Here is a 14,143-nt window from a genome sequence, read left to right on the forward strand (position 1 = left end):
CGACAAGGTTACGGAAGTGATTATCCAACGCAAGATAGAAGAGTGGGAACGCGCATCAGCCCGTGACAACCACTCGGCACGGCAGAAAGGTCGAACGCCAGATGAACGCGTCACCGCGGCAGGGGATACGCCACTGCAGCAGACGCCCCGCACGCAAGTCGACCGTTGGAAGCCTCCTCCGCAGCCGCGTCTGGACAAGCAAGATGCAGTGATCATAATCAAACCTAAAGGAGCGCTGGATCTCAGCAAATTCAGGGGAAGCAACGCGGTCGGAAACGATTTGCACATTGCAGCTGGCGTCGGCAAGGGCTCAGCCCAGCTCAGCGTTTGGCCCATATGGGAACGGAACATCATCGTCGTCGGGGTGCGAGACGCCCATATCAACAGAAAGATCCTGGCAATCCAAGAAATTCAGCTTGGCGACAAGGCAGACGCAGTGTCCTCCACCTCCGCCCCCCGACGACACTTGCAAAGCAGTAATACAAGTGGACCCGAGGGTTTCCGACGAATACATCACGATAGCGCTTCGCTCCCCGGACGCACCAGTGGTGAGCGTGAGGAAATTAGGTTCCTCTAACGTAGCGGCCATAACGTTTCAAGGAAGAAAGGTTCCGTTTCACGTCTTCTACTACGGTGAAGCGGTTCCTGTACGCCTATACAAGAAAACAACGCCAGCCTGCGCACTGTGCGGGAAACTTGGACACCGGGCGGATGTTTGCCGTTGCCCTTCGAAGTCTAGATGTCCGCAGTGCGGTCAGCAAGATGTTCCAGAATCCCACGACTGCCAACCCAAGTGCACGGTCTGCGAAGGTCCACATCCCATGGGGTCGAATCAATGCAAGTACAAGTACCGAACGTCACCAACAACCAAGCCCAACACAGGACAAGTCAACCACCGGTCAAGATCCAGTCTTCGCAACCGGTCCGGCAGCAGAGGCCCATCCAGCAGCGGGGACCGACTGACCCACCAGGCCCAGTCCTCCAGCAACAACTCAGCACCACCCGGCTCACGCTCTTCAAGCAATGGACCTGGGACTACCGATAAGGTGTCGCACAACAACGGCAGTCGTCCAGCGGAGAAGACAACAGGACCCCATAACAAGGAGCAGCGCAACGGCAGCAAGGTGAGCTGGGCAGATGTAGCAGCCTCCCCCCCCCGAAGCTTTGGCTCACAAACGACTTAAAGCAGAGACTGAAGAACTAAAATCAGAAGATAGCAAATTGAAACAGCAGTTAGGCATGGCAGTCAATCCAAACAACACATTACCTCCATCGACGCAAAAGGCATGTCCGATGGAAGAAGATAGGGCAGAGCTACAACAGTTAGATGCTAGTGTTGAAGATTTACGGGGTCGCAGCGGAGCACCAGAGCAAGATGACTAGCGTGGCAGGCTTCTAGTTCCGAACTGCCCGTGCCGGGCGTGTGCTCCGAGCACGCGCTGTCCATCTTTATTTTCTTCTAGCGCGCGCTGTAACGCCGATCTCAGCGCCGGCGCTTTATAGCGTCGCCGGGCTCTATACTAGCATCCCCGAGAGGCAAGCAACTACACCAGACGCACCCCACCAGGCACCAACTCCGCAGGCACCACCACAGCAGGCACCAGAGCAGCAATATACAGAGCACCCCAAAATCCAGGAAAGCATCACTCGCTTGGAAAAAACAATTCAAAACCACATTGGCAAAAAATTACAAATTATCATCGAGACGACAATAAAAAGCATGTTGGAATCAGTCATTAAACCCATGATGGAAAGCCTCGAACCAGTTCTAATAAGGATGCAAGCGCAGGAGATTAGAATTGACCGCAAACTTCAGGAATTATGGGATTTTTCTCAAAGCAAGGGCACAAAGCTACAGGGTAAAATGGGAACTCGTCGCCTGCTAAGCACTGAGGTAGATCTACAACCTGAGGGCGCACCACATGATGAGACCAACGTTTCTAGTGTTCAACATGGCTCCACAACGCAGACATAAACTTACCATCCTACAGTGGAACTGCAGGGGACTAAAACGACAGGGGGAAACATTACAACAATACATAGACTTTCATGCCCATACGCCGCAAGTAATAGCCCTGCAAGAAGTGAATATGGAGGCTAAGATCCGAGGGTACTCAACACATCAAACAAATACCTCGACATGCGTCTTGGTCCACAAATCATGCACGGCAACCACTGTAGACCTTAATCTAGACACCGACATTGTATATACCTTCATAAAGCTACTACCACAGCACAGAAACAGCATGGGCACCCACATACTCAAAATAGTATATAGTCGCCCCAAACAGCACCGCGTCGCCTTTGACGCAATCTTTCTTAAAGCACTAAGAGAAGCCCAAAAAGCTCCCTTAGCTATAGTTGGCGACTTTAATGCTTCTAGCCCCCTGTGGGGCTGCCCAAGGGAAGACGCGAAAGGCAGAAAACTAGCATCCACCATCGCTGACATGGCCTTAACCCAACTCACGGACCCGCAGCACCCGACGCGAGTCGGCACCAGCATAACACAGGATACTTCCCCCACCTCATGCTCGTCCGCAATGCCCGCAACTGTGAGTGGCTCAACACGGGAGAAACGCTAGGCAGTGACCACTACGTGCTACAGACTATCTTAGAAAGTAACAACGACAGCAAACCACGAGGGCAAGCCAAAATTACAGACTGGGAGACATTCAGGAAGAACACCAAACTAACAACGTCGGAACAAATAACCAGTTACGAAGATTGGGCGGCCTCCATTCTCGACCTCAAAGAAAAGTTCACAAAATCACTCGCCACCACGGCGGACCACCCAGCTGTTGACAACCACCTCCTACATCTTTTGGAAGCCAGACGGGGTCTTATAAAACGGCGAAAAAAACGAAGGCACAATCGGAAACTCAGAATTCGGATCGGATCGCCAAGCTTACTATTCAAGCGGAACAATACGCATGGGACCTCGCTCGCACTAAACGGCTAACAAAGTGCGAATCCCTCAAAGGCCGCCTAGACACCAAGGCCACATGTAGCCTTCTGCGATGCCTAATTGATCCTCCGAAAGCGAAAAGTGAACAACACAGAAATTTGCATCGAGCCGTACACAGCTTCCAAGGCACAGATCAGGAACTCGTGGATGAACTCACGCGTCGCTATATCTGCACCGCGAGAGACCCGCAACCCTACAATAAGGTGTACCGAGGGCAACCGAACGAACACCTAGATAGAGACTTCACTTTGGAGGAGATCATTGCAGCACTAGCAGATATGCACCGAGGCACAGCCCCGGGACAAGAAAAATTTACGGTCGGACTTCTGGCCAACCTCGGCACAGAGGCTCTGCAGCAACTCACGGATTGCATAAACGAATGCTGGAAAACAGCATGGAAAACAGCCAATGTACACTTTATTCCGAAGCCCGGCAAGAAAATCAGCATCGAAAACCTGCGCCCCATATCCCTCACTTCGTGCGCAGGCAAGCTCATGGAAAAGGCAGTCCACACCCGTCTCTCTAACTATCTTGAGGACAACGAGCTACTGCCACACACGATGTTTGGGTTAAGGGTACACTTGTCCACCCATAATGTGCTTCTGCAAATCAAACGCGAAGTCATTGATCCCGCTCGCACAAACAGTAACCGAGTGCTTCTAACACCCGACCTCAAGGGAGCGTTTGACAATGTCAAACACTCCACAATCCTTAACAACCTCAACAGCACGAACTGTGGCCAGCCAGTCTACTCGTACATCTGTGATTTCTTTATGGACAGAACCGTCAACATCAGCACCGGCACAAAACACACAACGCAATTGAAGATGGGCACGAGAGGAACTCCGCAAGGGGCAGTACTATCCCCACTTCTCTTCAATATTGCACTCCTAAATCTTGCACCTCTTCTTCATCAGGTACAGGGTATACGCCATGCCCTGTACGCTGATGATATAACTATCTGGACAATCACAGGAAGTATGGGAACGATTGAAGAACAACTACAAACAGCGGCGACAGCAGTTCAAAATTATGCACGGGCGTGTGGACTAACGTGCTCACCCGAAAAATCCGAACTCATAGTCTTCCGTCAACGCAAGAATCGGGACACCGTCAACATCCGCGTAGACAACTCACCCATCACGGAAGTTCAAACCCTCAAGATACTGGGTCTGTACATAAATAACAACGGCAACAACCTTCTCACCCTCCAGAAACTACGGATCGTGAGAGATCAAGTCGCCATGATGATCGCCAGGATAACGACGCGCAAATCAGGCATGCGAGAAGACGATACTCTGCAGCTGGTGCAGGCTTTCGTTGTAAGCCGCGTCGTCTACGTAGCGCCCTACCTCCGCCTCAAGAAGCGTGACATCAAAAACCTCGACATCATAATTAAAAGAGCTTACAAGAAGGCCCTGGGACTTCCTCTTGCGACTGGGTGTGCACAACAGGATAGATGAGCCGATAGAGGCACACCTCACGGCGCAGGTGGTACGGCTCTCCACAAATCGGACTGGGCGACAAATCCCGACTGATTTAAACATCAATTGCCCCCGACAGCTAGACACCAAAACCGACATCCCAGCCTCATGGAGAGGACAACTCAGGGTAGCTCCACTACCCAGGAATATGCACCCCGATTTTCACCAGTCAAGACGACAAGCACGAGCCGAAGCCATGAAAAGACACTACGGCCGACGCGAGGGCGTGTTCTATGTCGATTCTGCGGGTCCCGAGCAGGGAATGACGGCCGTCGCGGTAGTGCACCAAGATAGAACATTCGACGGACAAGTACTGGCTAGACAGGACATACTGGCTGCGGAAGAATTAGCGATTGCTCTATCTGCAGCACACACTAGCTCAGAATACATTCTCACAGATTCACAGCCAGTGTATCGCAATTACCTCAGGGACAGGTTCGCAACGCTAGCAGCTAAAATCCTGCAAGATAGCTACACCCGTGGCTACCAATCCACACAAAAACTCTTAATATGGGTACCAGGTCACCAGGGCATCCCAGGGAACGAGAGCGCACATGCCTCAGCCCGAGCATTTCTCCCCCGGGCAACCAGTGCGGATGCCGTGGAACCTCCTACCCCACTACTAACTTACAATGACATACTTGAGCACTTAAGACTATCCCGTCGGGTCTACCCTTCGCCGGCTAAGACACTAGATAAAGGGGAGGAAGAACACCTCCGAAAGTTACAGACCAACACTTACAACAACCCATGAAGACTTCACGCCATAGACCCGGAGTCATTTGACTCACAATGCAAATTTTGCGGGGAGAAGGCGGACCTGTACCACATGGTATGGGCCTGCCAACGAAATCACGCGATCACTGTTAATAACCAGCCAACGCAGGAGGGGTGGGAGGCAGCTCTGACCAGCTAGGACGAAAAGATTCAAAAGAAACTCATCGAAAGAGCCCGGACAGCAGCCTATGCCAATAAGGGTTCCGGACTGAGAGCTCCAACCGCCGCTTCAACCTCCTAAACTATTTCATTAAAACATTTTCACTACCACCCCGCATAAGGCTTGCACCTTATCGCACTTGAGGTCAACAAAGTGCCCCCCCCCCCCCCTGAATTTTTTACACAATTTCTTTTCCTCAAAAAGCGTCGCGTTCAAAGGGAAAGGCATCGCGCGGAACGGGCGGTGGCGTTCCGCGGACTGCTGGCAGCGCTACAACGCGCTTTCGCGTTCCACTCCTAAAGGCGAAGCTTAAGCGTCATTAATTAGCAGTTAATTACTATTTCATCATTAATCAGTAATACATCACTAATTAGTAATTTGTGATTACTTCGTCATGAATTATGTGCCACGTATTCCAGTGATGACGTCACTAGTGTCACATAGGCAAAGTGGTACAAATAACCGAGGAATGAAAGCAATGATTACAAAGATAAAAGGCAAGCAGAAACCGGATACAGCTGACGAGGCAGGGCGGAAGAGATTCCCCAGACATTCACAGGAAACGATTGCGTCCACATGGACCAGTGCACAGTATGTGTGGTTTGGGGTGGTGTGTTGAACACTAGACCCAGTTCAAGATTTTGAATACTACCATCTACCACCAATGTATCATGCCTGTAAACATTTCATGCTTACTCTACTCTTGGTAGCCGCCGCGGTGGCTCAGTGGTTATGGTGCTCGGCTGCTGACCCGAAAGACGCGGGTTCGATCCCGGCTGCGGCGGTTGAATTTCTTTAGAGGAGAAATTCTAGAGGCTCGTGTACTGTGCGATGTCAGTGCACGTTAAAGAACCCCAGGTGGTCGAAATTTCCGGAGCCCTCCACTACGGCGTCTCTCATAGCCTTAGTCGCTTTGAGACGTTAAACCCCATAAACCAAACCAAACCAAACCATCTACTCTTGGTTACGGGAGATCCAGATATTTTTTTAACGTTCATCCACGTCGCACAGCATGCAAGCGGTTTTCCAATTCGTCCCCATCGAAATGCGGACACTGCAGCCGGTATTCGTTCCCGCGACCTTGGTGTCGACAGCCGGACACAATAGACACTGTTAAGACAGCGACAAGCACGATGGAAGAAAACACGACGAGCGCTGACTAGCCGCACTAACGGATCTGACAAAGTTTGTTTCTTCTTTTCTATCATCCGTGTTTTTTTTTGTCCTGACGCACTGTTTCTCTTCTATTTATATTTTATTTCTAATATTTTATTCTTTTCATGTCTGTTTTTATCCTCCTTTATGTGCTTACTTTTTTTTATTTTATTACAGAGTCGGTGGCCACTTGCGCTGCGCCTGCGTCGCTCGATTTCGCGCATGCGCAGAAGTGGCAAATCTGACCGGTTCACGCGAAGCGCGGTGTCGATGAGCCTAGTGAAGCTTTTCGCTTCACTCTCGGCGGTCGACACAAGCACGCCGAGTCCGGACTTAACCTTCACTCGCAACATACGACACGCAGACTGGCTCAACACCGAGGAGACCCTCGGTAGCGACCACTGCATCATTAACACTACACTACGCACACGCCCCCTCAAGCGTCCCAGAACACAAGCCCATAACCCAGATTTGACGAAATTCAGGCAAAATTTTAACTCACTTGATAATACACCCATTTCCGCGCAAGGCTACACAGCATGGTCCCAACAGCTGCTGGCACACCTTTCCTCGCATGAAACACACATCCAGCTCTCAGAGGCGGTCACGGACGTGGATAACCACCTTCTACACCTCTGGGAAGCCCGTCGCAGCCTCGTCCGCCGTTGGCGACGCCAGAAACACAATAGAAAGCTTAAAGCTCGAATTGCCGAGCTTACCCAGAAAGCGGCAGAGTACGCGGCCCAACTCGCCGACTCCAACTGGGTAGATAGATGCAACACGGCCGCGCGACAAATGTCCAGCCGAAACACGTGGCGTCGCTTTCGAGCCCTAATCGACCCAACACAAACACGAACCGAAACACAAAAACATTTGCACCGAGCCCTGCACGCTTTTTCTGACAACACGACTCAACTGGCACAGAAACTTCGGGACCAGTATCTGTGTACAGCCCAAGACCCCCGTGGATCTGCGTACTCTTATGCAGGCAGAGAGAACACGGAGCTGGATCAACCTTTCCAGCTCCATGATCTGCGGGCGGCTCTCGCCAAAAAGAAACGGGGCACTGCGCCAGGACGGGATAAGGTCACCGTCAAGCTTTTGACGAACCTGCCCGACTTGGCATACCAGTCCCTCCTGGAATACGTCAATGCGATTTGGCGCGGGGACACCCCCCTGCCAATCGAATGGAAAACGGCTTTGGTCACTTTTATTCCTAAAGCTGGCAAACCAATTGACACAGATAACCTCCGCCCCATCTCTCTCACCTCATGTGTGGGCAAACTAATGGAGACGATGGTGCGGGATCGGTTATCTACATATCTTGAAAACAAACAAGTCTTTGCGAGCACCATGTTCGGATTCCGCCCACACAGATCCGCACAGGATGTCCTCCTGCAACTCAATCGGGAAGTCCTTGACCACCTCGAATGCCCCCATAATGACCGGGTAGTACTCGCCTTGGATCTTAAAGGGGCATTTGACAATGTAACACATGAGATCATACTCACTAACCTAAGTCACACCGACTGTGGCCTCAATACATTCCAATACATAAGCCAATTTTTAATAGATCGTCAATCCTACATTCGAATTCAAGATAGAGACCATGGTCCTTACCTACTCGGCACGCGGGGAACCCCTCAAGGCGCGGTACTTTCCCCGCTGCTCTTCAATCTGGCCATGATGCACCTGCCGGCCCAGCTGAGTGGTGTCGCCGGCGTGCAGCACGCCCTGTACGCCGATGACATCACTCTGTGGGCCACGCAGGGCAGCACAGGAGACATTGAAACCAGCCTGCAAACAGCGGCGACGATAGTAGACCGCTACGCCCGCGGCTGCGGTCTTCAATGTTCCCCTCAAAAATCGGAATTTGTGCACCTCCGCCCCTCACAGAAGTGCACAACTAAAATATCTCTCTCTCTTGAGAGTGGTCCCATACGCGAAAGTGATGAGATACGGGTACTCGGACTCTACATCCGCAAACACATGCGGCCAGACACTACATTGGCCAAACTCCGTAAGGTGGGGGACCAGGTGGGCCGCATGGTCCGCCGGGTTTCCAACAAACGCGGAGGGTTACGAAGTAAGGATGCCTTGCGGCTGGCAAACGCCTTTGTAACCAGTCGAATTCTCTATTCGACTCCTTATCTCCACCTACGGAAACAAGAGGAGGACGCCCTTGAGGTCATCCTTCGCAAAATTGTTAAACGTGCCCTTGACCTCCCCATCACTACTTCAAACAGCCGGCTTATGGCTCTTGGGGTGGTGAATACTTTCCGGGAACTCCGGGAGGCGCACCTTACAAACCAGTACACGCGCCTGTCGCTAACGGAGTCGGGTCGCCGCCTTCTTGCTCGACTCCATATCCAACACACCCCTCCAATGGAAGACAGGTTTCGCATCCCGGAACTGTGGAGACGTGCCCTCCACGTGCGGCCTCTTCCAGCAAACATGTCACGTGAAGTCCATAATGGTCGGCGCCTGGCACGAGCGGAAGCGCTAGCCCGATATTATGGCAACAAAACAGGTGTATATTACGTGGACGCCTCCGGCCCTCACCACGGGGGATGGTACACGGCCGCGGTAGTTCACAACAGCAACACAGTTAACGGCCTAACTTTCAGAGCCCGCAGTGCAACACAAGCAGAAGAGGTCGCGATTGCTCTCGCGGCCTCACATTCCAATTCAAAATACATAATCACCGACTCGCGAGGGGCCTGTCGGAACGTCGAACAAGGCTGCACTCCCTTCCTAGCCTATCGAATATACCAAAATTGCATACGGGATACGGACCCCGCACACTGTTACCTCATATGGGCCCCTGCTCATTAGGGGTTGGCAGGAAACGAGGCAGCAGACGCAGCCGCCCGCGCGCTCTCTCACCGGGCTGTTTTCTCCTCCCCGTCCGATCAGGAACCCGATTTTAATCCGGTCTATACATTCAAAGATATTACAACATATTATCAAAATTGTCATCGCCTTTACCATAGCCCATGTAAAGGCCTTAAGAAGGCAGATGAGCGGCTCCTTCTCCGCCTTCTCACCAATACATTGCTGTGCCCGGCAGCGCTAAAACATTTTGACCCCTCCTTTAGCGGCAGCTGCCCACACTGTAGTGCAGTGTCTTCTGACACTTATCAGATGGTGTGGGCCTGCCCCTCTAACCCCGCTATTCCCCCCATCCCCAACATAACCCGGGAGGACTGGGAGGCGACCCTGCTCGGCTGCCACGACTTACAGGCCCAACAAGCCTTAGTCGGGCGCGCCCGGGCGGCGGCAACCGCCACTGGGGTCCCATACTAGGGACCTCCACCTAGTGTTTGTAAGGATCGGTCCCTTACGGGCTGATCCAAACATACCTCCTGCTCATTCGTAATAAATGTTTTCACCACCACCACCCACCAGAGCGCAGGCAGGGATAAGATACCGGCCCATCCGGTAGAGTGTATGCTTAGGGCTACTCTGCTAGTCGACCGAGTAAGGAAGGGGGCAGGCAAGAATACATAGGGTGATGATCATTACGCACTTCACCGCCAAGTGCATAAAAACAATCTTGGTCCCCGATATCATTGCTGCACACACAACAGTGTGCGCTGGCCATTTTTCCCATTCTCAGTGTAAATAGTTATGATTATAGCAGCTTGTGTGTTCAAAGCAATGCTTCCGGCAAGCTCTGTCCCGCACACCTACCATTATGCACTAATAAACCGCCCAGGGATCAGCATAAAAAGCGTGCTGCTGTTGGCGCCGCAATATATGTTCAAAACAAGCTACCAGCAACTCGTCCAGAAAAAGAATTAAAAAGGAAATAACTCGACCTCCGTTCTTTTAAGCCGTAAAAATTCTTTACAGAACCATTAGTTCCTGCATTAAGGACAGCTGCGTGACCACAGCTGTAGCCCGAGGCTGACTCCACCGCCACTGGCTCTAGTGATGATGCTCGCAGCCACGTATTACACGTCGTGAAAACGAGACCTGTTCTTGTTGTGTCGCGCTGGCCAAAAAGGTAAGGCAAGTCACCTCGACAACTTTTATACAAGGCGAATAAGTGTAACTCCTAGACAGTGTTGCGAAGTACGGACTGTGGAGTCGGTGAAGCTTAGGAATTGGGTCTTTATTCAGAGAATTTGGCAGAAAAGAAAAGAGGGCCCCAAGCCCTTGGAAGGCACAGACTGGCTGCCCGAGCAACTGCTCTCTTCCGCTGCTGGAGGGACTCCCTGCGTTTACTGCCGCTCCCTCGAACGCCCTGTCCACGCGACCAACCTGCGCATTCTCGGAAGGAAGCGTCCTTGGGCGCTGACTGTCGCGTTTTCGGACGCCGAACGTGAGCCCCGCGTCCGCGGCGCCCACGGTAGGCCGGGACGCTCACGGTACAAAGAGTTTCCGTGCCCGCAACGTAACAACAGCGTAACTGCAAGAAAACACGAAAAGTTATCAAGACAACGCACCAGGAACTAGTTCGCGGAACCCTGCTTTACGCTCTGACGTTCCAGGCAGGAATACATCAATCATCGTCATCAGGATTGATTAGCGAAACTCTGCGTATTCACTTGTGCTCCACTTGCGATAAGCACGTTCGTTTTTTTAAAAGATAACTAGTGAGCCATACAAAAAAAGGATAGACGCTTGCGTCATTTTGTTTGGACAGCGCCCCCTGCGAAGGGTTTTGAGCGTGTATTTAAATCACACCATTTCCAAATGCCGTAGCCCTAGAAGAAGGCGTTTCGGCAGCAGCGCTTCAAAGCCTACCTCGCATAGAAAGCTTCAAGCCTCCGGGCCAGCAGCCTGAAACGAAAACAACGGTGGCAGTGAGCGGCTCACTTTTGGGAGCTGATCTACGCAGGTGTGCATATTTCGACACATCGACGAAACGCGGCTCAGAATCCTTGCATCAGCAGCGCAGCTGTGCTTCTCCATGGCATCTACGGCAGTGGCTGCACAGACACTCAGTCTTGATTCTATCCTTCGCGCTATCGACCCACACCTGCTGCTACGCCTGGACGAAGCGAATATGTCGTGGCTACCGCGGCTGCAGCAACTGCCACTTCGCGACATCCGCAGTGCCATCTCTCATGCTGTGCAACAGGCTCTGAGTGACGAAGTTTGCCTCTGGCGCATAGCCTACCTGCGCTGCCGGCTGTTGCCGCTGCAGCGCCTGGAGGGATGGCGGATCTACTCCCTCAGTGTTTCGCTGGACTATGAGGAGTGTGTCGAGTTGATAGAACTTATGACAGCTGCCCATCGGCCTGGTGACCGACAACCAATACCCGCATACACAGTGTACAGAAGAGCACACACGGCATGCTTCCTCACCGACCAGCATGATCACCTGTACCATGACCAGAGCGCCGTTTACGTTGTCCTGCGACCGGGGTGGCGCTTCTTGGCAGTCCACTACATGGGATTCAACAATGAACAGCGAGTGCTAGCCACTCTGCGTGCAGTGCTGGGTTACGGTCCTCGACAGATCGACAGCGTAGATGCCAACATCGACGAGGTCTTCAGCTTCATTGATGACCTGGAGCGCGACTGCGAGCGCTTGGCGTAACCGCAGCTCGAGCTGCGGTTAAAAAGGCCCACACATTCTGCGACGGGTTCTCGTCGTGCAATTTATGCGGTTGTTTTGGCAGAAGCAGGCAAGTACACCTTGGTCTCTTAGACCCTATTCTGGGAATTCTTTACGAAGTGCAAAATACTCCAGACAAAGACTTTTGAACATAATCGCAGTTATCCGGAGCCGCAGGATGAAATTCCTAATAGGTATAACATTGCGGTCTGCATTAGATGGTCTTTCTAATGTTATAAACTTTCTACGAAGTGCGCATGTTTTGTACGGGCGGAAACCTTGAATTCCCCTTTAATTGCTCATTCACGGCAGGAACATGGGCTTTCGGCAGTTACCTTAAAACAACATTCAATTTCCATCACTGAGTTGCCTAAGGCATTTTTTTAGGCTCTGATAGTTTGCCTGTACCTGTAGAAAATTCAGAAATGGCATTACCTGTAAAAATTTTACAGCTCCCCGATTAGTACTCGTTGACCGCAAGAGCGAGATTTCGTCCCTTTTTCGATAAATATTTTATCTTATTCAAAGCTTCAGAATGAACTGTTCGAACAAAGTCAATATCGGAATAGCAGGTGCAAGCGAATTAACCTAAAGTTGCTGCCACTGGAATTTATCGCCAAAATTTTTGAGGCAAGAATAGCGCAAAAAAAATGTTCTTAGACTTTTAATGTTGTCATCCGTCGTCGCGAATCGCCGAGCTAAAGTCACGAGCTGGTGTTGTATACGGTGTCCCAGCTAAATTAAGCCCCGGTTTAAAAAGATGCCGCGACTCTGTAACACGACGAGATAAAATGCATGCTGCTGGTTGGTGTATGGAACAAGCCTCACTAATTTTCTACACTGTTTAATTTCACAGTTAATGAAGAAGAATTAAGCAACTTCGCAACCAATGAAGGTCGGCGACAAATTCTTATGAGAAAGTTGCAGAACGGTCCGCAAAACATCCGACTGAGCAGTTTTGAACTTTACGTCTATTACAGATTAGCTTTTTTTCTCTCGCTGCAGATGCCCGTGATATAGAAACAAATACAACTTGACATTCCGCTTGCTCGCCGCGATTGCAGTGCTCTCACACGTTCCGCCTACAACCGAACTGCTCATACGGCCGTGCGTGCTACCGCTGGAAAGATGCCAGGGCTGCAACGCTGGCGCCGGCTGTGCGATTTACCCCAGCGCAAGCGGTACATGCTGCGCCTGCGTATCGCTATCATGATGCGCCGCAAACGAAGCATAACGCAGGTGAACATCGCACAGCCAGCTCCTGCGCCGCGGTTCTGCCGCCTTTCAAGCGGCAGCGGACCGGGCTAAATGATCAGCTCGTTCCTACGGTGCAATAGGGGTGCAATAGCGGTGCACTGCAATAGCGATGCGCAAGCGGTAATATCATGTGGTATTTCCTACATTCTACTACCTTGTAACATCTCATAAACAGACCCCTTTTCGAGGGAATGCATCGGCTCTTTCCCATGCTTCCACCGAACGAAGGAACAGTTAAAATGTTGAAGTGAAAGTAATGCAACTTCTTCAAGATATTCTGCAATGAGGATAACTTTGTTTCTTTCTCCTTCCAACTGCAGCGGCTGGCGCGTTCACCTTCAATGAGTGCGGCTACAATTTCTCATCGCGGCAAGAACCGGACTGGCACCAGTGGCGCGAAAATGCCTATGTACAAGTACAGCAGCAGTGTGTGACGCTGATAACGACTGGCCGTCGCCAAGGACCGAACTGACGAGCTCCTGCATCTCGGAGCAAGCATTAGAACTCTACTTGCCCCATTAGCAGCTTTTATTTTTTCAGCCATGACGATGATGTTTGTCAAATAAAGTTTTGTTTTTAGCTAACCTTTCGCTCTATACGGAAGTCGTATTGTTGCGGAAACATCTGAGAGCAGCGAGGAGCAATACATTGGCTCAAATCTGTTACGCTCGTCAGTTGGGCGTCATTCTAAAACACGTGTTACGGCGGGAGAGATAAAAAAGATATGGAAACGGACACTTCACTCCGCCTTCAGGATATGGTACGATAGCGACAGT

The 14,143-nt window shown here is 51.3% G+C and overlaps 1 protein-coding gene across 1 annotated transcript; it reads left to right on the plus strand.

The window, feature by feature from the left end:
* The first annotated feature begins 540 nt into the window (after positions 1-540).
* On the plus strand, positions 541-13,814 carry LOC149327075 (uncharacterized). The gene is made up of 2 exons (XM_089563964.1): positions 541-1,124; positions 13,688-13,814. The coding sequence occupies exons 1-2, from the start codon at positions 822-824 to the stop codon at positions 13,799-13,801; spliced, it is 417 nt and encodes a 138-aa protein (XP_089420090.1). The 5' UTR covers positions 541-821; the 3' UTR covers positions 13,802-13,814.
* The last annotated feature ends 329 nt before the right edge of the window (positions 13,815-14,143 follow it).

The sequence above is a fragment of the Amblyomma mixtum genome, chromosome 10 (genome assembly GCF_055824585.1).
Source record: "Amblyomma mixtum isolate Tamu chromosome 10, ASM5582458v1, whole genome shotgun sequence".
NCBI lineage: Eukaryota > Metazoa > Arthropoda > Arachnida > Ixodida > Ixodidae > Amblyomma > Amblyomma mixtum.

What these genes read in the sequence shown, in the direction of transcription:
- LOC149327075 (XM_089563964.1), top strand. Translation starts at nt 822, where the DNA reads ATGGGGTCGAATCAATGCAAGTACAAGTACCGAACGTCACCAACAACC. An exon ending in AGCAGCGCAACGGCAGCAAG is followed by an intron (nt 1,125 to 13,687) that starts GTGAGCTGGGCA and finishes TTCCAACTGCAG; the next exon opens with CGGCTGGCGCGTTCACCTTC.